Source organism: Panthera pardus, unplaced genomic scaffold (assembly GCF_024362965.1).
Source record: "Panthera pardus isolate Hobbes unplaced genomic scaffold, ASM2436296v1 HiC_scaffold_20, whole genome shotgun sequence".
Taxonomy (NCBI): domain Eukaryota; kingdom Metazoa; phylum Chordata; class Mammalia; order Carnivora; family Felidae; genus Panthera; species Panthera pardus.
In genome coordinates, this window is record NW_026526766.1 from 2,232,641 (window position 1) to 2,254,347 (window position 21,707).

The 21,707-nt window shown below is 50.7% G+C and overlaps 2 protein-coding genes and 1 pseudogene across 7 annotated transcripts in view; all 3 read right to left on the minus strand.

Moving 5' to 3' along the window:
- LOC109275554 (F-box/WD repeat-containing protein 12-like) overlaps positions 1–12,350 on the minus strand; it is a 50,141-nt gene extending 37,791 nt beyond the window's left edge. For 4 of the 5 annotated variants that reach the window (XR_008424102.1, XR_008424103.1, XM_019463796.2 and 1 more), the window contains exons 1-3: positions 11,913–12,350; positions 7,714–7,751; positions 44–207 (exon numbers count right to left, since the gene is read on the minus strand). Coding sequence is in view for 3 of the 5 variants with exons in the window: in XM_019463796.2 (XP_019319341.2) it covers positions 44–207; positions 7,714–7,751; positions 11,913–12,350 (640 nt within the window). In the remaining 2 variants the exon portion in view is untranslated. Of the gene's footprint in view, positions 1–43; positions 208–7,713; positions 7,752–10,447; positions 10,698–11,912 lie in introns of those variants that run through there. The other variant, XM_019463797.2, reaches the window with a different exon arrangement.
- On the minus strand, positions 11,839–18,978 carry CDK20 (cyclin dependent kinase 20). Of its 2 annotated transcripts, none has more exons than XM_019463798.2 (8): positions 18,641–18,978; positions 18,103–18,216; positions 15,793–15,981; positions 15,459–15,580; positions 15,212–15,274; positions 14,422–14,545; positions 13,945–14,100; positions 11,839–12,847 (listed from the first exon to the last, which is right to left on the minus strand). In XM_019463798.2, exons 1-8 carry the CDS (start codon positions 18,713–18,715, stop codon positions 12,650–12,652), a joined length of 1,041 nt encoding a protein of 346 aa, XP_019319343.1. In that variant the 5' UTR covers positions 18,716–18,978; the 3' UTR covers positions 11,839–12,649. The 2 variants fall into 2 exon arrangements, with proteins under 2 accessions (XP_019319343.1, XP_053763688.1); XM_053907713.1 differs by lacking the exon at positions 11,839–12,847 and adding an exon at positions 12,857–13,514.
- Positions 18,979–21,222: 2,244 nt separating this feature from the next.
- LOC109275577 (protein transport protein Sec61 subunit gamma-like) lies at positions 21,223–21,430 on the minus strand (annotated as a pseudogene).
- Positions 21,431–21,707: the final 277 nt, after the last annotated feature.

A 21,707-nucleotide genomic window follows, 5' to 3' on the forward strand; every position in this document is an offset into this window, starting at 1 on the left:
GTGAGCAGTGGGAAAGCACACAGGACTACATTCCCCACCATACCTGTGTGCCCGGCAATGGCTTTGCAGATGAAGTCCTTCTCTGGCCGCCCACATTCCATTCGGAACTCCAGCTCGGATCGGCAGAGATAGTACTCTTTCCATGTTTGTGTGCCCAAGGTCATCTGGGAGGTTTTACATGATGACCAGCGTCTCAGACACAGCTGCCTGGAAAACAGACCCATGATCCCAGGCAGGACAGAACACACGTTAGAAGAAGGTACTGTGGTGTCGACAGGTCTAGCTTTGATTCCTGACTTCACCATCTAGTAGCTTAGACAACTCACTCTGCCTACCTATGCCTTAACTGTCCCCAACGTAAAATGGGGAAAACAAGGAAGTGACAATGAGCAAGCGCTCACCACCATCAGGTGTCAGTGGTTCTTGTGTATTAGCCAGTTTTCCTGACACCCCCATGAAGTCTACCTGATCCCCTTGTATACGACAGGGAACTTTAACAATTGACCTAAGGCCAAGGGCATGCAGCTTTGGTCATGCAACTGCCATTCAAGAGTATTTCTTGAAGTCTCCAACTCTTACTGCTGAATTGCCTATTTCTCCTCTCAGTTCTGCCAGCCCTTCGTGTATTTTGTCGCAGTTATTAGGTGCGTATATGTTTATAATTTTTTGATCTTCGTGGATAGACATCATGAAATGGCATTCTTTCTCTAGTAATGCCTTTTTGTCTTAAAGTCTATTTTGTCTGATATTAGCATGGCCATTCCAGCTTTCCCTTGGTTACTGTTGCATGGTATATCTGTTTCCATTCTTTTAATTTCAATTTATCTATGTCCTTGAATCTGAAGTATGTCTCTTGTAGACAGCATAAAGTTGAATATTGTTTATCCCTTCTAACAACCTCTTTCTATTGGAGTGTACATTAAATACACTTAATGTAATTAATGATAAGGCACAATTAATGTGTTATTTGGCTACTTATTTCTATAAGTTTGATGCATTTTCTCTATTATTGCCTTCTTTTGTGTTAAATATTTTATTTTTTAATTATTTTTATTTTTGTGAAAGAGTGAGAAAACAGGTGCAAGTGAGGGAGGTGGGGAGAGGGAGGGACAGAATCCCAAGCAGGCTCCACACTTAGCCCAGAGCCTGATGCAGGGTTCAGTCTCAGGACTGGGAGATCATGACCTGAGCTGACATCGAGAGTCAGATGCTTAACCAACTGAGCCACCCAGGCACCCCTTAAATATTTTCTGATATACTATTTTAATTCCCTTGTCATTTCTTCTATCATGTTTTTTGAGTTCTTAGTGGTTGCCTTGAGGATTAATCTAGTTTTAATTAATATCAATTTAATTTCTTTTTCTTTTTTTTTTCCTGGGCAGGGGAGGGGCAGAGAGGAATCCCAAGCAGGCAGGCTCCATGATGTCAGTGCAGAGCCCAACACTGGGCTTGAACCCACAAGCCATGAGATCATGACCTGAGCTGAAATCAAGAGTCAGACGCTTAACCTACTGAGCCACCCAGGTGCCCCAACAGCAACTTAATTTCAACATTATTCAAAAATTTTGCTCTTTTGTAGAGCCATTTCCTGCTCCTCTCAACTGTGCCGCTACATCTACAAATTATATTTTACATGTTAAATATACACGAATAGAGACTTACAGTTGTTTTATGCAGTTGTCTTTTAAATAATACAGAAAAAAAAGACTTACAAATAAGAAATATATTTATACTGCCTTTTCTATATGCCTATAGAGTTACTTCACTAGTGTTTTTTATTTTTTAATGTGGATTCAACTTCCTGCCTAATGTTCTTTCATTTCAATATGAAAGATTCCCTTTAGGATTTCTTGTAGGATAAGCATATAGCAACAAACCCTCTGAGCTTTTTGCTAATCTGAAAAGGTCCTCATTTTCTCCTTCATTTTTCTAGACATACAATTCTTAGTAACAAGCTTTTCTTCCTATACCTTCAATATGTCATCCCATTACCTTCTGGGCTTCATGGTTTTTAATGAGAAATCAACTGGTCATCTCATTGGGGTTCACTTCTACATGATGAGTTGCCTCTCTCTTGCTGCTTTCAAGATTCTAGGTGTTCAGCTCTTGATTACAATGGGTCCTTTTAAATATTTTATTTTTAAAAGCAATCTGTACACCAAATGTTGGGCTTGAACTCATCACTCCAAGATCAAGAGTTGCATGCTCTACTGATCGAGCCATCTAGGTGTCCCTCCAATGTGTCTTGATGTGGAACTCTTTGAGTTTATCCTACTTGCAGCTAATTGAGCTTTTGCATGTATAAATTAACATTTTTCATCAAATTTGGGAAGTTTCCACACCTTATTTCTTTAAATATTTTATTCCTTCTCCCTTTCTCCTCTCATTCTGGGACTCTTGTTATACAATATTGGCATGCTTGATGGTGGCCCACAGGTTTCTTAGGCACTGCTGACTTTTCTTCCTTCTTCATATTGATTCTATTCTTCAGATAATCTCCACCAACCTATCTTCAAATTCACTGATTCTATCTTCTATCTGCTCAAATCCTGAGTTTTTTAAATTAAAAAGGTCAGGGTGTCTGGCTGGCTCAGTTGGTTAGGAGTCCAACTTCAGCTCAGGTCATGATCTCGTGGTTCACAAGTTCAGGCCTTGCATCGGGCTCTGTGCTGACATCTCAAAGCCTGGAGCCTGCTTTGGATTCTGTGTCTCCCTCTCTCTGTCCCTCCCCTGCTCATACTCTGTCTCTATCTCAAAAATAAATAAAACACTTAAAAAAGTTAAAAAGGTCAATAGTATACTTTTCTACTCCATAATTTCTATTTAGTTATTTTTATAATGATTCTTCACTGATATGCTCTATTGGATGAGACGTTGTCCTACTTCTAGTTCTTTGTACATGGTTTCTTCTAGTTCTTTGAACATAATGAAAATAGCTGATTTAAAGTCTTTATCTAGTAGGTCCAAGGCCTGGTCTTTCTCAAAGACAGTTTCTGTTGTTTGCTTTGTTTCCTGTGTAGAAGCTACACCTTATTACTTTGCATGACTCATTACTTTTGTTGAAAACTGAACATTTTAAATAATGTGGACCCTGGAAATCTGACCCCACCCCTAGATTTGTTGTTCTACCTCCTTACTGTTATTGTTTGTTTAGTGATGTTTCTGAATAAATTCTGAAAAGCCTGCATTCTTTGTTACCTGTGGCCACTGAACTCTCGCCCAGTTAAATTAGTGCTCACTAATGATTGGACAGGGATTTCCCAAACACCTAGAACCACCAACTCTCCCAGTCATCACCAAAGGGCTTCTGTGCATGTTGGGGCATGGACTCAACACCCAGTAAGGTAGTTGACCACTCTGCCCTAGACTTAACTTCCTACTTGCACAGAACCTCAGGGTTAGCCAAACATGTGAGTGTAGAGCCTTCTTAGGTCTTCCCTGAGTTTGTGCACAACCCTGTTACACGTGCCTGGGCTTTTTAGGAATGTGACAGCTTTTCAAGGTCCAAGTCCCTAAAGATGTCACATCCTCGGCTTTTCCTTTTAAGCTTTTTGGTTAGCCTACTTGTTTGCTCAATTGCTGTCCATCAGCTCTGACAATCACAAAGTTCATCAATTGTCTGTTATTATTTGGACAAAGGTCCCAAAGAAAAGGCTTTTCATACTGGGTGAACTCGAAGTCAGACCAAATAAAAACAGTCTGCCCATGGGGTCTTCCAAGAAATACCAGACAGGTCAAATAATGACAATTTTCCAGGAACGAAAATCCATTCCCATCCTTCTCCCTCCAGTGACTGCCAGGCTCCTGGTCTCACTGTGATTGTGCGCTGATGACATTCAAGGCTAACACAGAACTGGAGGGCTTTATGGGAACAGGGCAAGAAAACCTGGTGTTCTAAGATTCAAATGTTTCTTCTTGAACAAACACTTCCTAAGCTACTACAAGTCTCTTGTTAATTTCCAGAGTCCTGAAAAAATTGATTTTGACACTTTGTGTCAGTTTCCTCATTGCTTTTAGGGAGGAGAAAAACTTCAAATCCACCATTTCCCAAGAGCCTGCGTTCTGAGCTTCCGTGCGACTAGTGTCAATTCTCTGACAGCACCTCTCTCATGAGACTTTTCAGGAGAGAAATGTTAGCTCAGCCACACTGTAGAGAACTACAGAATCCCCACCCGGTCTGTGGGCACCAGAGCAAGTGAGACACGGCTTCTGCCGAGGGCACTCTCAGCCAGTGGTTGGGAGGAGGATGAGCAGAACAAAAGCGCGGGGGAGAAACATGGCGTTTCAGGAGGGGCAACATGTGGAGCTATGGGTACTGAGCACCAAGAGCGGATGTCCGGCCGGGAGGGGGCTGGGGAGGCTTCACGGGCAGAGGCTTCCAGCATTGACTGTCCCCACAGCTGAAGTGGCATCACGTAGCTCCAGCCCAGCACTCCCACCTCACGGAGAACACAAGGTCAGGTGGGAAATGCAGGGCTCACGGTCCGTGGCCTCAACAAGTACCACACCCAGTCCTCATTGCCTCTCCACTCATCGAATACCTCCACGCCAGGCCTGTGCTAGGCACTAGGGACCTTCTAACACACGGAGAAGGATCCACCACCTGCGCTCCGAACGGGTTTTACTGTGTTTTCTGGAACTCTAGTCCTTCTATCAGAAGCACCGTATTGGCAGCCTGTGGGCAGAATGGACCCCCAGATTATTCTGTCTGGCTTGCACAGGATTAGCCCAGTGAACTAGCTGCCGACACTTAAAACTCTTGAGTTTTCACATAAAAATCAGGAAAAGGCAGGTGGTCTGGTTATGCTGAACCTAAATTCCCATTGGACAAAAGGGGTCTGGAGCCACATGAAGCTGAGCCCTTCACACAAGAACGAGCCCTCGGCTTCACCGTCTCTTTTCTCTTCTGGGTGGTGAGACCGACACACCTCAAACCACCACTCCTGTTGTTGGCTTTGAGTTGAAATAAGAAGACAGATTTCTTGCACCCGCACCTCAATCTGAAAAGTGTGAAAACAAAAGCTAGACCAAGAAAATAATGTGGCTTAAGAAAAAGAGGAGAAGGCACATTTCTTTGTGGAAGTTAAGTCTATTTCTACATATTACACACTCAAAACTTAACTAGGACCTATGAGCAATACTGAGAAATGAAAAAGTGATTTGACAAAAATGAAGGCAGACCATCAAAAAGGTTGAAGTATGAAGATGAATAAATTATGTGATATGCCTCTGAATTGCAATATATCAAGTGAAAAAAATACTGATACCAAAACTTTTCAGATAGCAACTAATGACAAAATAATCTATTGTACACAACAGAAATTATGTACCTTAAACAAAAGCAAATACCTGCGATTTTATTTCTAACCAAAACATAACGCTTACTGTATTGAAGAAACAGAATTTAAAAGGTCCTGAGGCATTAAAAAAAGGACCTTGCAGCATTTCCAACTAAAATTACACAATACAGGGGCATCTGGGTGGCTCAGTTGGTTAAGGGGCTAACTCTTAATTTCAGCTCAGGTCATGTTCTCATGGTTCATGAGATCGAGCCCCACTTGGACTCTGTGCTGACAGCACGGAGCCTGCTTGGGATTCTCTCCCTCCCTCTCTCTGCCGCTCCCTAGCTCGCAGTCTTGTTCTCTCTCTCACTCTCAAGATAAATAAACTTTAAAAAATTAAAAAATAAAAGAAACAAAATAAAATTATACAATACATATTAAAAATACATGACCAGTTAACTACATTAATTTACTGTGTCCATGAGAATTTCTAACGGGCCTGGGGAACTTTGGGGCCTGGTCCTCATAAGACACAGCATCAGAAATGACATGCATGTGACCACAGATGACAATGCTCCTGAAATGCTGTTGTCCCAGCTCCAGAAAACATAAACTCAGTGTTTTTTGTTTTGTATGTGTGTGTTTTTTTAAGTTTGAGACAGAGAGAGAGAGAGAGAGAGAGAGAGAGAGAGCGCGCGCACGCACACACACATGAGCAGGGGAGGTGCAGAGAGAGAGAATCCAAAGCCTGATGTGGAGCTTGATTCAAGAACTGTGAGACCATGACCTCAGCCAAAACCAAGAGTCAGATGCTTAATCGACTGAGCCACCCAGACGCCCCTAAACCTAGGGTTTTTATAAGAACGCAGTCCAAGGATACAATCTTGAGGAATGACTTTATGCTAAAAGTTTAGCCCCAATTATGAAACAGTGATGAACTGAAACTACTCTGTGACTTGGTTTGCAAACGCCAAACCATCTACCCAAGGCACCTGGAAGCACAACGTGATAACACACACATACGCGCAGAGGTCAGGTGATAAGCCGCAGAAGATAGTTTCTGAGCTGTGGGAAGGAACTCACTCCCATCACTCAAATTCCTTCCTGGCTTCTCAGCAGAGATAAGAACAAAGAGCAGGGTTAGGGCTGGCTTCCTACCTATCCCAATGTGGGAATACGGCTCTGCGAGCACTTCCACAAATACACCAACCCAGGAGTCAATCCATTTATTTCCCAGGACACAATGTCATTGGGAATCACATTTGGGAAGACAAAAAATCTTGTCCACTCCCCTACAGAGAAATCAACGTCCAGAACTGAATGTTCTCTCCAGAGACATTCCCCAAAGTGCAGAGATAAAGACTGGAATCCGATAAAAGCTCTCTTCAAGACTAACTGAAGAGATCAGCATCATTTTTCTAACAAACATTAGCAATAAGAAGTGGATGAGAAGCAACAGATGCCACAGAACACCGAACACGGCAGTGGCAGGCCTGGCATCCAGAATCCTCAAGGACCACAACTGCAACATTACCCTGAAAGCAAAACCCTTCAAGCAGAGATTCCCTCCAAGCGTGGAAGATTCTTTGTGTGTGAACAGCTGTTTTCCATCATAAGTGGCTAAAACTAAACACAGCTCCTAGTGGACGGCCAAGGCCACGGCCTGTCTTATGTTCAGCAAGAGAGAGAAGATGTGAGACTCCTCTCTTGGGTCAAAAGGAGTCAGGTTCCAAAGGAAAAAAGAATAAGAAAAAAACTTAATAAATTAACGATTAAGAAATTTTTTATTTTCAACTTTAATTTTTTAAATTTTTAAAAATTCTAATACCATATGCGTTCATATACAGCTATGTTGTTACACCAAAGATGAGTTAAAATAAAAGTGATTTGGAGGCACCTGGGTGGCTCACTCGGTTGAGCGTCTGACTTTGGCTCAGGTCATGATCTCACAGTTCCTGAGTTCGAGCCCTGCGTCGGGCTCTGTGCTGACAGCTCGGAGCCTGGAGCGTGCTTCGTATTCTGTGTCTCCCTCTCTCTCCGCCCCTCCCCTGCTTGCACTCTGTGTGTCTCTCTCTCAAATATAAACAAACATTTAAGAAAATTTAAAAATAAAAAAATAAAAGTGGTTTGTTGATTTGTCTTCTATCAGCTGACACATGCATCTGCTGTACATATCTGCCCAAGTTTGGTACTCCTGATGCGTGTCAATCTCCCATTCAATTAATAAAATCTCTTATATTTCAATATACTACAAAAAAAAAGTATTCACTACATGCATGACAGGAGTAGTTCCCCACTGACAGGTGCTACGGATTGTCCTTTCTGATGTACTCAGTAGAGCCAGACACACGGTGCTCAAAACACTTACACACTACACCCCTCACCTTCGCAGGACCCTCTTCTGCCCACGTTTGGCTCTTCCTTCACTTACCTCCACAGTTCCTTGGTCCCTGAAACCTCATTCCAGACCTAGAACAAGAGGACAGAGAAGTCTGGTCAGTCTGTATGCAGTTGGCACCTAGCCTGCCAGGCACCGTAGACGGGACAGAGAGCTACATGAGACTCAGTGCCTGTGGGCAAGAAAACTCACCCTGGGGAATCAGACATATGTGGACGGCCCAATAAAAACAATGAAGAGTGAGAAAGGAGAGTATAACTATGTCGGTGGAGCTGAGGGGCTCAGAAGTGATTACTGACAAAATCCCCAATAGCTGAAGCATTCCAGGGAGAGAGAAAACTACTGGAGCAAAGACTGTGAAGTGTGAAAAAACTAGTGAGCATTCTGCCTTAAGTGGAGTAAAGCGTTCTGGGGAAAGGAGCTGGAAATCTGCTTAGACCCAACTCGCAAAGTCGTAATGGCAAAACCAGTGAGGAGCCACTTGGCAATTGTGAATGGAGGAGTGGCGGGGTAGCCTGTTTAGTTAGATCACTGGCTCCTTCGAGAAGGAAGAATTGGAAATGAGGGCAGGGCAACAGGCTCCAGAAAGGCTGCCGCAGCGGAGTAACTAAAGGCACTGGCCTGGAGGGTATCCCAGAGACGCCAAGATGGCAGAACAGCCGTCTTGGGAGACGGTCAGCCCTGCTCCCATAAACCGCCCCCTGCAGAAGTATTTGAGAGAGGCTCGGGATCAGTCAGTCCTGGGCGGGAACCAGAGTGTCATGCCTGCCCTCACCCAGACACACAGCTGCGTCCTGGGACGCCCTGGCCTCTCCAGCTAGGCCAGCCTGCATCCCGGAGCCCACACAGCTTCCGAGGGAACCACTCTGGAGAGTTGTCTGTGGTCCAGACGCACTGAAGGCCCCATCCCAGAACCTGGCTGTCCAGTCCCTGGCAGAAGCAAACACCATCCTCGCAGCCCGGGCCCCGCTCACACAGCCCTTGCTCACCTGCTGGATCAAAGTGCCTCGGTCTTTTTGGCAGGAATGTGAAGTTTATAATTTGCAGAAATCAAGCCAAGACAGTCAAGAAGATTTACGCATTTTCCTTTTATGGAGTTCCCAGTTCAAAACCTAAGTGAGACCTTATTTCCCAAACACAGAGTATGGTGTGCAATATAATCTGAAAAATAAACACTACCCACCCAGAGGACCCCTCTGTTAGATGCTGGCCTTCACGACAACACAGTGAGGCAAGGATAAGTGACTTCATCTTACCCAGCAGGGAAACCATGTCCCAGAGAAGCTTGTGCTGCCCAAGGCTACAAGTCGCCCTCCTTCCTAACTCTGCCCCTGCGCCATCCCTAGCCCGCTGCAGGGATCCAGTCCCAGCCCTGTTTGGGACTAGCTGGGTGGGACTGTCTCTTTATTGGTAAAAAAGGGGATGAAAACCCGGTATTTTACCTGACACATTTTAAATATAGTTATGGAATCCAAACACGAATCTGTTTATTGATCTTTCTGTAAAACGATATGATAATGTGTGACAATTAATAAGGAAAATCTTCAGGAGGGCCGCCTCGGTGGCTCAGGCAGTTAGATGTCTGCCTTGGGCTCAGGTCACGATCTCATGGTTTGGGAGTTCAACCTCACACCGGGCCCTCTACTGTCAGCACAGAGCCCACTTCAGATCCTTTCTCTCCGTCTCTGTCTGCCCCCTCCCCCTCACGCTCTCTCTCAAAATATACATAAACCTTAAAAACGAAAAAAGAAAAAGAAAATCCTCTGGAGACCAGCAGGGGGGCTCTCAGGCCACAGCCCTGGTCAGTTGCAGACCCAGCACCTTGCAAACCAATGCTAGTTTAGCTACTCCTTCACTGCCTCAGAGGGAGTAAGATTTCTCCCCATCCCACCTCCCAACAGCCCAGCAAAGGAGACTGTCACAGCCCAGCCAGGGAGAAGCCACCACACTTCCAGTCCCCAGTTTACTGCAATGGACTTTTAGTTCACAACAGCCCTTCCAGCCTCGCCTTCCTCTGTAAAAGAGCCTCTCTTCAGCTTTCTTCTCTGGACTCGCCTATTGTTTTGCCAGGCCCCGCTGGTCTTGAATTGCAATTCTCCGTTATTCCCAAATAAACCCATTTTTGCCGGTAAGATAACTGGCAGTTTTCTATCTAAGGTTAACAAATGTATTTTAGGTTCCTTTATGAAATTCCCTGACTCGACAAGTATTTACAAAGGGCACGCTGGGTGCTAGAGACAGGATGCTGGCTGTCAGGCATGAATCCAGCGCGGGGAAAGCGGACATGAACTACATACACTATACCAGCAGTTAAGGGGTACGGAGCCCTAGGAGGAGCCGGCGCAGGTGCACACGGGGCGGATGACAGCCAGGACCCAGGCGTGCGGGCGCCCTGACCCCAGGGGACTCACCACTCCCAGGAAACTCTTGGCTTCCCAGACAAGACCCAGAGGGAAATTATAGAATGTTCCAGAAGAGGTGGGAGGGGCAAGGAAACAGGCCCCCCAAGCCCATCCAGGCAGTGAAGGCTGATGGCAGGGGGGCCGCAGCAGACCAGCGAACAGGGCTCTGGGAGTCCCCGGGGCGGCGGCTCGCAGCACCCACACAAGCCTCCAGGTCACCACCCCGGCCTCAGCGCGCTCGGCCCACCACGGAATTGGCCGCCGGACGCCGCCCCCAAACGGGGAAACTGAGGCCCAGAAAAGGGCCAGCCTTGGACACGCAGGAACCATAAAGCCAGTCCTGCTTCCCGGACAGGGCGCGCTACCTTGTCCACCTGGGCGGCGCAGAGCAGGTCTCGGGCCTCCAGGAAGGAGAAAACGTGCAGGAGCTCATGGAACCCAAGTTTCGGCTCCATCTCGCCCGCACCGCCCAGCCTCCGCCCTCCGGCCACGCCTTCCACGCGCTTCGGGCCTTCCGGCCAAACCCCGCCCATCTCGCCACGCTTCCGCCCCGAGGGCCAAACCCCGCCCATCACGCCGTGTTTCTGCCCCGCAGGCCAGGGAGCACGGCAAGATGCTTCCTTCCGCTCCGGACGGCCAAACCCCGCCCATCCCACCCCACTTCCGCCCCGCAGACTACACCCACCCAGTGCTCAGTGCTTCCGTTCTGTTGGGTCAATCCTCTGCCAGCCTGCCAGCCTGTCAGCCCTCTGCCTTAAGCTGGAGCCAGTCGGCCCCGCTCCTCCCTGACCTTCCACTTGCCTCTGACCACCCCTTGGCTCTCACTCTGACCTTCACCCCTGCACTGACCCTCACGTTGGACATTGTGGCGGTCTTGAACCCAGCCCCTCCCAAGCCCTTGCTCGGGCCTTTTGACTTCACCTTTGACCTGTCCTCCATTTCGGACCCTTGCCGCTCTCAACCTGGCCTTTGACATGGGCCTCTCATTTACCAGATTCGGGCCTGCCCCTGGTCCTGACACTCACCCTTGACCCTGACCCTCCTCCAACCTCGCCCTGCTCACAACCCTCAACCTTGCCATCCACGCTATCCTGAATCCCTACCCTCACCTGACCCTGACACTCACTGTGACCACCACTGGGATCTTCACCCTGGCCTCACCTTTGCTTTCACAGTGACCCTCAGCCTCACTCTGACCTTGACATTCAAGGTGAGGTCAGGTTCAAGGGCAAGTTTAGAGTATCCTGTGGATGGAGTTGGTGGAGGGTCAGTGATCCAGACGTGGGTACAGGCTCAAATTTATACGGAGCTGAGAGCTCCCAGAAATTAGCTAGACTGGAGCTTGGCATCGACAGAAGATGTGGCTGGACAAACAGGCAGAGGACAGATCCCTAAAACATCAGACCTCTCCCTGAAAGCAACGCTGTGTCTATTGTTTTGTATTTCCCCAGAAGCTTGGAGGCAATGCCTGGCAGTGTCACCTGTGCTCAGGGCTGACACGGGTTTAGCCACATGAAGAACAAAATGCACATTTTAAGAGTAAGCGATTGCTAAGGATATGTTTGTTTCTCTGGTCCGTTTTTAACTCTTCCTGAACCAGGACTGCACTGTCTCAACAGGCCCTATGAAAAGTCTTAGGTCTAACAGTGAGTCCTTCCCTGGTTTTTCTCTTCTGCCTTCTCTTAACCCTTTCATTTCTGTGTAGATTATAGAACCAGCTGATCAAAATTTATTAAGCAAGCAAACAAGAGCCAACTGGGCTTAAATATTCGGATTTACTGAATTAACAAATGACTTCCAAGAATGCCTATCTCCTCACTTGCTCTGTACCTGAGTAAGGAGGTGGCACGTCTGGTCCTGGCTCACCCTTGTCCTCAGGGTAGAGATGCTGGTAAGTGGCTTGACCCTGATCGGTCCCCAACCTGAGCCATCCTGGGGCTTGAATTCTGCCACTGCACCTCCAAATGGGAGCCCCACTGCATGAAGCCCCCAGGACCGGAGGAGCCGTGAATGGAGCCGCATTCCTGGTGACCACAGAGAAACAAGGGCCGGGAAATGATGCCTGCCACCTTGGCCACTTCCCTCGGTAGGAATGGAGGAGGGCTGACACCAGGCAGAACTACCTGGGCTTTCTACGATAAACCTCCAAAGTGAACTAGCCTTCAATGCCTCTGAAAACAAAATCAAACAAAGCTGCCCTCCCACTCGTGTTCCCACGTGAGGACACCTTACACTCTCCGCTCCCCTAGATGGCTCCACCAGGGCCATCCCTGACCGGGAAGTCAGGGCCTGGACAACCAGCACCACGGCAGCCACAGCCACAGCCACAGAGCTCACGGTCTCCCTCTGATGGGTCAGTTGGCAGCACGCACATGGGAGGCCAACGGCACCGGCTGTAGGTCCTCTCTGCTGGAGCCGGATGTCCTCATCCCCAGCCTGGGAGCAGACCAGGTGAGGGGTGGACCTGGTGAGGCTGTGTGGAGGCCACAGGAGGTCGGGTCAGGCCCAGCAGAGAAACAAGAAGCCCAGGGGGCTCCGGGGGACAGGACGGCAGGGCGGGCCCAGCGTCAGCCCTCCGGGATGAAGGGCCGAATCAGCTCCGGGTTCAACAGTGACTCTTCGAGAGGCCGGTCCACGTGGAAGTCATGGACGTGGGGGGGGCCCGGGTGGGCCTTGGGGGTGGGTCCCCCTGGGCGCTGGGGAATCGGCAGCTCCGAGGGGTGGGCAGGCAGGGGAGCCGTGAAGAAGTACTGATGCAGGAGGGCCTGCGGGCGGCAAGCAAGGGACAGAAGGCAATGAGTCACCTCCCCGTCCCAACCTCAGCTCACCTGCCTCTGAGGGAGGATGGAGCACTGCCCTGCCAAGGCTCATTCCCACACCTGCTCCACAGCATCTCCACGTGCGAAGCACCTGAACACCGTTACAGGTTCTCGGGAGCCAGCAGGGGGCAGAACACAGCGCCTCCCCGTGAGTCTTCCCCAAGTCAGGGGTATGGGTGACAGACAAGACAGAGGAGAAAGGGACAGGGAGCGTCAGATGACTAGTGCTGTGTCAGAGCGACAGCGGAGGTTGAGGGGACCAGAGAGGCTGCGGGCCTGCAGAGCAGTGCGGGCGAGCTCCAGGGAGGGGTGCCGGAGCAGAGATCCCAGAGGCGCACAGTTAAGGCCTGAGGACACACAGCAGGCCTGGGGCCCGGGGGCGGGGGGAGAGTGGCCAGGAGGGTCACAGAGGTGATGTCCCCCAGCATGTGATTGCTCGGAGAGGGAGCCACAGGAGAGCCCTGCTGGGGTCCGAGCTGGCCTGCCAGGGGAGGGTGCCCCGAAGAGACACAAGCAGGATCTGAGAGGCAGTGGCGTAGACAGGGAGGCGGGCAGGTGGCCTTGGTCCAGGAGCCTTGGTCCACTGAGACGGCTCACCAGGGGCCTGCTAGTACTGGGGCGGGCAGGGCACGGGGACGGTGAGGCTGCGGGCACGGGTACACCTGAGAGAGGCTCCCACGTCAGCCCATGGTCCTGCCTCTCCTTCCCAGCCACACAACCCCCTTCCAGGTCCCCCTCGCCAGACCTCTGCTCATCATTTCTCCCTGAAAAACACCTCCCCAAGCTTAAACTGGCACCCCCCCCCAGAGTCAGTCCCACCTGCCCACCCCCAGGGCCCAGGAAGATGCCAGGCATGTGCAGATGCAGAGTAAATATCCACCGGAGGGATGAGGCAGCCGGTCACCCACAACCCAGGCGCGCTCTCCGGCAAGGTGGCCATGCCTTCTACTGGGGCCCCCGCCTGCCCGTGGCCCCCCGGGTTCTGGTGCCAGCCTATCACAGGGCCCCGAGTGAGGAGGGTCAGGGAAACGGGGTCACCCTACCTGGGAGGCTGAGATGCGCTGGCGCGGAGGGTAGAGGAGGAACAGCCCCAGCAGGTCCAGGGCCTGGGGAGACGCGTCAGGCAGCACCTCCTCCAGGGGCACAGGTGCCTGCTCCTTGAAGGAGATCTTGTTGTAGTCGGGCAGCTCCGTGATCTCCTAGGACCATGGTCATCAGTCCGTGCGGCCGTGGCCCACCTGCTCACCGGTCATCCCACCTCCCACCCCCCCACGTCTCAGGCATGTGTACAAAGTGCCAGTGTGCCGGCAGGAGGGGAGGGACAGGACCTGGCTTCCTGCATCCAGCAGGGCAGGATGGGAGGAGCCGCCAAGAGAGGCCAGAACAGTGGTCTGGGGGGACGGGAGGGGGCCAGGGAGGTGTGGAGCCACAAGAGAAAAGGCACAGAGGGTGCTCCTAGCTGTTGGGGGGAAGGGAAGACACCTGCCCCCACCCATTCCCCGCCGGGAACCCCTGCAAACCGGCCAGACTTGAGGACTGGGGGTGCCCAGGATTCGAAGCACACAGCAAAGCTGCTCGATGTCATTCTCCCCAGGGAAGAGAGGGGATCCGTTCAACAATTCCCCCAGGATGCAGCCCACAGCCCTGCAGACACAGACCCAGACAGCTCAGAGATCTCCCCACACCAGTTCGGTCGCCTCACACTATGACACAGATCTCCCCACACTGCACCCACAGCCCATACTAGGGCCAAGGAACCACAGAATAGCACAGCAGCTTCGTACCTGAGGCTACAGACTCGTAAACAAAACCCACAAGCCTAGAACACAGACCACATCCCCCTCTCCAACAGCTCACTGGCCTCAACCCTAGAAAACATAGCAACCCCCTCAGTGGTTCTGAGACTTCTCAGAGCCTCAGTTTCTGGCACACGCAGCCACCGTCTCTCACTCCTCACTTTCTGGGACAGACTCCAAAATAGCCCCTAAATCTCAAGTGCCTAGGCAAGGGCAAACCATCCTACCCAAATAAAGGCTCAGAGCCTTCACACCCAGGCATATAACCAACCCCTGCCTACCAGATTAGAGGATCCATGCCTTGAGCCTCAACTGCCTCCCTGACTCCAGCCCAGATGCTTCCCACTCCCATCACACCTGACCCCCACCCAAGTGAAAACTGACCCCAGACTCCTTAGAGACTCCCCAACGAGGGGAAACACACCCAAGGCAACCTAGAGCTCACAGCACGAAGACACCCCCAAATGGCTTAGCAACCCCACATTCCCCCGTGCCCAGCCCACAGAAGTCTCACCACAGGTCGACGCCCTGGTCATACTGGCGGGCACCATACAGGAGCTCCGGGGCTCGATACCACCTGGGAGGAGGGGGTGGGCACAGCCAGCTCGCTAGTCTGACGGAGGCTGCCCAGAAAGGTCACCCCCGCCCCACATCAGCCCCACAAGCAATGTCTGAACAGAAGGTCCAGAAGCATCTCATCCCGGTGAGAAGGTTGGGGCCTGTCCTCTGCCAACTCCTGCCTGGGAACTGGCCCTCCCTACCTGGTGGCCACCTGGTGTGTGTAGAGGCGGCTGCCATCTGGGGAGAAGACCCGGGCCAGGCCAAAGTCTGCTATCTTGAGCTGGCCTGAGGCACTGATGAGCAGGTTGGCCGGTTTCAGGTCCTGAAGACACCAAAGGAGGCATCAGTTCCTCCACACCCCTGGAGGACCTTGGGGCAGGAGGATGTGGGAGGCTAAGCACCCGGGTCAGCCCAGGCCCCACCCTCTCCAGGGCCACTGACTCTGTGGTGTGGCCACACCACGGGTCCTGCCCCTCTGACCCCCTCTTCAAGGGCTGGCCCGCAGGTCCCGCCGCAGCCCGTGCTGACACTGACCCGATGCACGATGTTGTTGGCGTGGCAGAATGCCACACCCTTGAGCAGCATCTGCAGGTAGCTCTTGACCTGTGCCTGACCCAGGGGCCTCTGGGCGTGGCGCACCACCTCGGCCAGATCCGACAGCATGAACTCGAAGGCCAGCACAAAGCCTGCGCCGTGAGGGAACACGGCCTTCAGCTGCACCACCTGCGGGCAGGCATCCCGTCAGCCCTGGGACCCACATCACTCAGACCCGCTGGGGGACCCCAGCCCCGCCCCAGACAGAGGACCAGGCGGGTGGGTGACGTGAGACCTGAGCTCAGAACCAGGGATGCGGAACTCCCAGTTGTTCCCCTCTCCAGAGAGAAGATGGTCCCCATCTAACACTCCACTCACTCACTCAGGGAAGAGGAGGTGGGAAGGTCACCCAGGGCAGTGACTGGGCATCCCCCCAGCCCAGGAACTGGAAAACCACATGCAGTGTCCCCCCCCACCCCCTGCCCGTCACTCACACACACACAAACACACACAGGGCACAGGTCTCCTCTGGGCTCCACTAGGGCCATGAAACCCCAGCACCAGGAGAGCTGGACACACGTCACATACACTTCCCAAGGGACCACGGGTCAGCGGGGCCAGGCTGCACAACATGGAGCAGGAGCAAGGCCTGGCAGGGCCTGTGCTGTGCTCACAGCACAGGGAGACAGACAACTGAGCGAGCCAACGGCTGGGGTGTCCCGGTTCTGACGAGGACAGACAGAATAAATAGGGCGAGGGGAGTCAGTAAGGCAGGGATGCGGAAGGAGCACAGACAGAGGAGCACCAAGCACAAAGCCCTGGGGGCAGAGGGGACAGTGAGGCGGCAGGAGGGACACAGGCATGTAGGGTCCTTTACGGGAAGGACGTTTGCCCTGTGCTGAGGCCCGGACGGTACCCGTCACAGGGGACGCTTCAGAGGTCATGTAGGACGAAGAGGGGCTGCAGCTCTCGGTGTGAAGAAAAGCCAGTGGGCTTTTCCAGCAGGGAAGTGAAGGGTTTCATCCACACTTTTGGACGGTGGGGAGGGGAGCACCAGCAAGGAAATGGTGCGATCATTCGGGTCGGAGATGAGGGCAGCCTGGGCTCCACGCTGGGGCATCTGAAGGTGGGACCTCCAGGGCTGCTGACTCACAGGTGGAGGGCCCGTGTCACCCTCCCATGTATGGGCTGTGTGTGCAAGCCCGCGGACCTTTTTTTTGTTGAATTTTCTTAATGTTTGTTTATTTTTGAGGGGAGGGGGAGGAGCAGAGAGATGGAGACAGAGGATCTGAAGTGGGCTCTAAGCTGAGAGCAGCAAGCCCGTATGTGGGGCTTGAACTCACAAACCGTGAGATCACAACCTGAGCGAAGTCAGACATTCAACCGACTGAGCCACCCAGGTGCCCTGAGCCCCTGGACTTTTATTGCTGGTTTTCAGAATTTGAAGATAGCACCCAATCATTCCCCACGTCACACACATACACTCAAATACACAGAATTATAAAGGAAAAACAACAGAAGAAAAACCCTATCACCTACAATCAAACTTATAGCACATTCTAGCCGACTTTACAACAGACAGGGTACGTACAATCCCACACTCACATATAGGTACACATGTTTGTACAAAACTAGGGCGCATAGTTTATGTGTTTTACAAGCAGTTTACAAAGTGCTTCTGTTACATAGCCAACATGTCATGGACATCTCCAGAGGATAACAAGCAAGTCAGAGCACGACAGGATACACCAGTCACCTCCCAGGGATGAGAGAGAGCACCGTGAAGAACAACGGGGCTGGGGGGAAGTGCCCCTCCTCGCGTGCCCACAGCGCCTCCCAGCCCCATGGACCAAGCCACGTGGGCCCTGCAGCCTCTGTCCATCTCCCCTGCAGCACTTAAATCATCAGAAGTCCGCTCAGGGCCAACGCCCAGCACAGGGTAGGGCCCATGAGAGGACCCAAGGTTAGAATGTCCTCGATCAGACCCTGACCAAAGCCTCCCGGGACCAGCTGAGCGCCCACAAGCTGGCAGAGGGGAGATCCTGAAATGGGCCTGGCTGAGCAGCGGAGAACTCAGAATGACAAATACCTGAAACAGTTAACCCAGCCTGTGACCAGAACAGAAGCTCAATGGGTGGCAGTGATCATGATCATTAAAAATCACTAAATGCTTTATGGAAAGAAGTCAGTGAAGAAGAGAATGAGTAAGGGAAGAAATCAGTGGGTAAGAGGGATGAGTGCGGAGTGAAGCCGGTGGGTGGATGAGGTGGACAAGGGAAGGAGAGGCCCTCCAACCCCAGCCCCACTCACGTGCTGATTGTCCTCGATCTCCTGCAGGGCTTTGATCTCCCGCAAGGCCTGGTTGGGGATGCCATCCTCCAGCCGCCGCAGGGCCACTTTCTTGAGGGCCACGATCTCCCCAGTCTGTGCAGGACAGAACGCAGACACTGCCACCCATCCCAGGCTGGGAAAGGGGCCGCGGGGACGGGAAAGGCGCCACCTGGGTGGGACGCAGAGGCCCAGGGGCCTCATGGGGTGGGAAGGGAAGGAAATCAGGTACAGCCCGGAACCAGCTGTCCCAGCGCCGCGCAAACAGCTAAGAGGCTTTCAGGCCACGCTCCTCGGGCACTCGCGGCATAGCTGCTGTGGCCTCGCGGGTGGGTGGGAAGCTTGCAACCCGGACGGCCTCCACTGATGGGGGCCAAAGTGGTGGGCGCACACCACGAAGCGGGGCGAGGAGGCAGGCGCAGCAGTGCACACGCGGGCAGGGGAAACGGTGGCGGGGGGTGGGGGGGGGCGTCCCTCGGCCAGGAACCGCTGCAGACGGAGATCCCACGGCCCCGCTCACCTCCACGTGCTTGGCCTTGAAGACGATGCCGTGCGCGCCCTCCCCGATGCGGCCCAGGATGCAGTACTGGTCCATGCAGACCCTCCGCACGCCCCGCCCCTCCCCGCTGGAGCGACGCGGTTGCCTAGCAACGGGCTGCTTCCGGGAGCCGGACCGGGCGGCCGACCGGAGCTGGGAACGGTGTCCGGGCGTCGTCTGCGCCTTTGCCGGTTCCCCGCGGTCCGGCCGCAGCGCGCTTCATTCGGGGGAAGCCATCGTGTGCGGAGGGCGCCAGCGCCGGGGCGGGGGATCAATGGCGGACGGCTTCCCCAGCCCGCAGCTTCTGGACGTCACGTGACGTGCGACGCCAGGGCACGCAGAGGGGGCGGTGCCGCGTGGTCGTGATAGGCCGGGATCGGGGGCGGGGCTACGCGTCTGGGGCGGGGACTCCTGGTGACTGGGCGGGGCCAACTCCTCCCCAGCCGGCCAGGGTTCCCCATCTGTAGCTGGAGATGCCAGCTTCAAGCTTACTCAGGAGTCAGTGAGGAAGGGAGCCCGGTTCAGGACCAAGCTGTGGAAGGAGCATCAACGGGGCCTCCCTTCTGGACGGTCAGCTGGGACCTTTTAAAAAGTTCGAACTCTGACCAGGAAGCCCAAGTCTAAGGCTTCTCATGAGGAAATATTAGGAGGAAATTGCAGTGAGCGATTTTAAAGAAGTGTATACAAAGGATTTTGACAAAAAACACAAGTTGCGAAGTTAAACTTCGGAAAAGATGCGCGATCTCACCACGATAAAATAAATGCGAAATAATCTACAATTTTCCACCTATCAAATGGCTAAAGATCCCAGATCTAAAAGGCCATTAGTCAGGGGCACCTGGGTGGTTCAGTCGGTTAGGTGTCTGACTTCGGCTCAGGCCATGATCTCGCGGTTCGTAGGTTCGGCCCCCAGTTGGGCTCTGTGCTGACAGCTCAGAACCTGGAGCCTGCTTGGGATTCTGTGTCTCCGTCTTTCTGCCCCTACCCCACTCGTGCTCTGTCTCTTTGTCTCTGTCTCTCTCTCTCTCTCAAAAATAAACATTTAAAAAATTAAATAATAATAAATAAATAAAAGGCCAGGGCTATGGGAAAACAGGAACTCTTACCCTTTGCTTGTGGGAGTGTAATTTGGTGATGCTGATCAAATGACAGATGCATACCAGATGCATATCCCCTTGGACCCAGCAAGTCCACTTCTAGAAATTCCCCCAACAGATGTACCACACACATGTAAAACGGCATGCGCAAAGTTACTCATTGTAGCATTATTGGAACAGCAAAAACTGGAAACGTTCCAGATGTCCATCAGTAGGAGACTAAGTGGCGGTATACCCTTCCAATGGAATATGTGGCCTCAAAAATGAATGACGATGCTTGTTTATGTGCAGTAATAGGAAGACTTCTCACATACATTGTTTAGCTAAAAAGGCAAGATGCAGAACAGAACATACAGTGTGCCACTAGCTATGTAAAGAAAAACATGTAACTAATGCTTGTTCGTCCATTATAAGGTTTCTGCAAAGATACTCAAGATTTCATGACTGCAGTTACCTGGTGGAGGGACTGGAAGGATTGGTAGGAGGTGAACTTTTCACTGGGCCTTTTTGTATTCTTTCAGTTTTGAACCATATCATTTATTAATTTTCAAAAAATGTTTTCTGGCTCAGAAGTTCAGTTCCACTTTTCTTTTAACAATTGCAGAAGAATGCCTTGATATCCAAAGATGTTCATGCTGTTTGATGATAGCAGAGACCGTGGCAGATGGTAAATAAGTAATGGGAATGACTTAGAATGGAATACTTTATAGCTATTACAAAGGGTGAGGATAAATACAGTGTGGCATGGGAAAAGGATGGTTTTCAAAAAATAGTACAGAGTCATTTGGAAAGTCATATGAAGAAAAAAATGTACACACCATACACAAAAATTCATTCCAGGTGTACTGCAAAACTAAATATGAAATGTAAGCAATGAAGCTTTTAGATGAAAACAAAATATCTTAATGACTTTTGGGTTAGGTAAAAATTTTATTTATTTACTTATAAGCAGTTTTTCACTTCATTATTGCTCAAAGACCATGGTCTACATCATTCTTGGTGTACATTCTATGAATTTTGACAAATGCATAATGACACATACCCACCATTATGGTATTATATTATAGTATATAGTTTCACTGCCCTAGAAATTCCCTGAGTTCATCCTATTCATATCCTTTCCCCTCACCCCTGGCAAGCACCAAACTTTTTACTGTCTCTACAGTTTAGGCTTTTCCAGAATGTCACGGAGTTGGAATCACACAGTATATAGCCTTTTCAGAGTGGCTTCTTTCACTTAGTAATATGCATATAATTTTCCTTTATGTCTTTATGTCTTTTCATGGTTTGATAGCTCAATTTTTATTTTGTTATTTCAAAATTATTTTAATTTAGAAATACGAAACATCTGGAGGAAAAAAATGTTAGAAAAACCCAAAACATACAGGCAAATTTTTACTCCATGAGCTTCTTAAATTCTCACTTGTTTACCAATCCCCAAGATGAAAAACTCTTCTTAAAAGATATTCAGCCACCAACAATGATGTTATTGATAGGAATATGCATCGATTTCACAAAAAAAGCCAATGAATCCTATTATAGCATATCTTATTGCTGTTGCCATGACAATCTTCTGGAATTCTTTCCTGTCGGGTGTAGTGCATCTTTTAACCAGTCAAACTGAGTCCTTCACAAACTGCCGACTTGGCTTTATGCACTCCATTACCTGATCCATGGTGCCTGCCTGCCAACACCTCAGTTGCCAAGGACATGTACACAAAAGTGGATGAGCTCATCTCTTTTTAGCATGTCAGTAATATCCCATCGTCGGGATAGACCAAGGTTTATTTATCCAATCACCTACTGAAGGAAACCTATGTTGCTTTCAGGTTCCGGCAATTATGGAATAAAGTTGCTATAAACATCCATCTACAGGTGTTCTATGTTGCTTTCAGGTTCTGGCAATTATGGAATAAAGTTGCTATAAACATCCATCTACAGGTGTTGTATAG

Bases quoted from the DNA above. Each gene is read 5' to 3' on its own strand.
- CDK20 (XM_019463798.2), bottom strand. From the start codon at position 18,715: ATGGACCAGTACTGCATCCTGGGCCGCATCGGGGAGGGCGCGCACGGC. The intron at 18,217-18,640 runs GTGAGCGGGGCC...TGTCCTGCACAG, and splicing joins TCAAGGCCAAGCACGTGGAG to ACTGGGGAGATCGTGGCCCT. The intron at 14,546-15,211 runs GTGAGACTTCTG...CTGTGTCTGCAG, and splicing joins GACCAGGGCGTCGACCTGTG to GGCTGTGGGCTGCATCCTGG.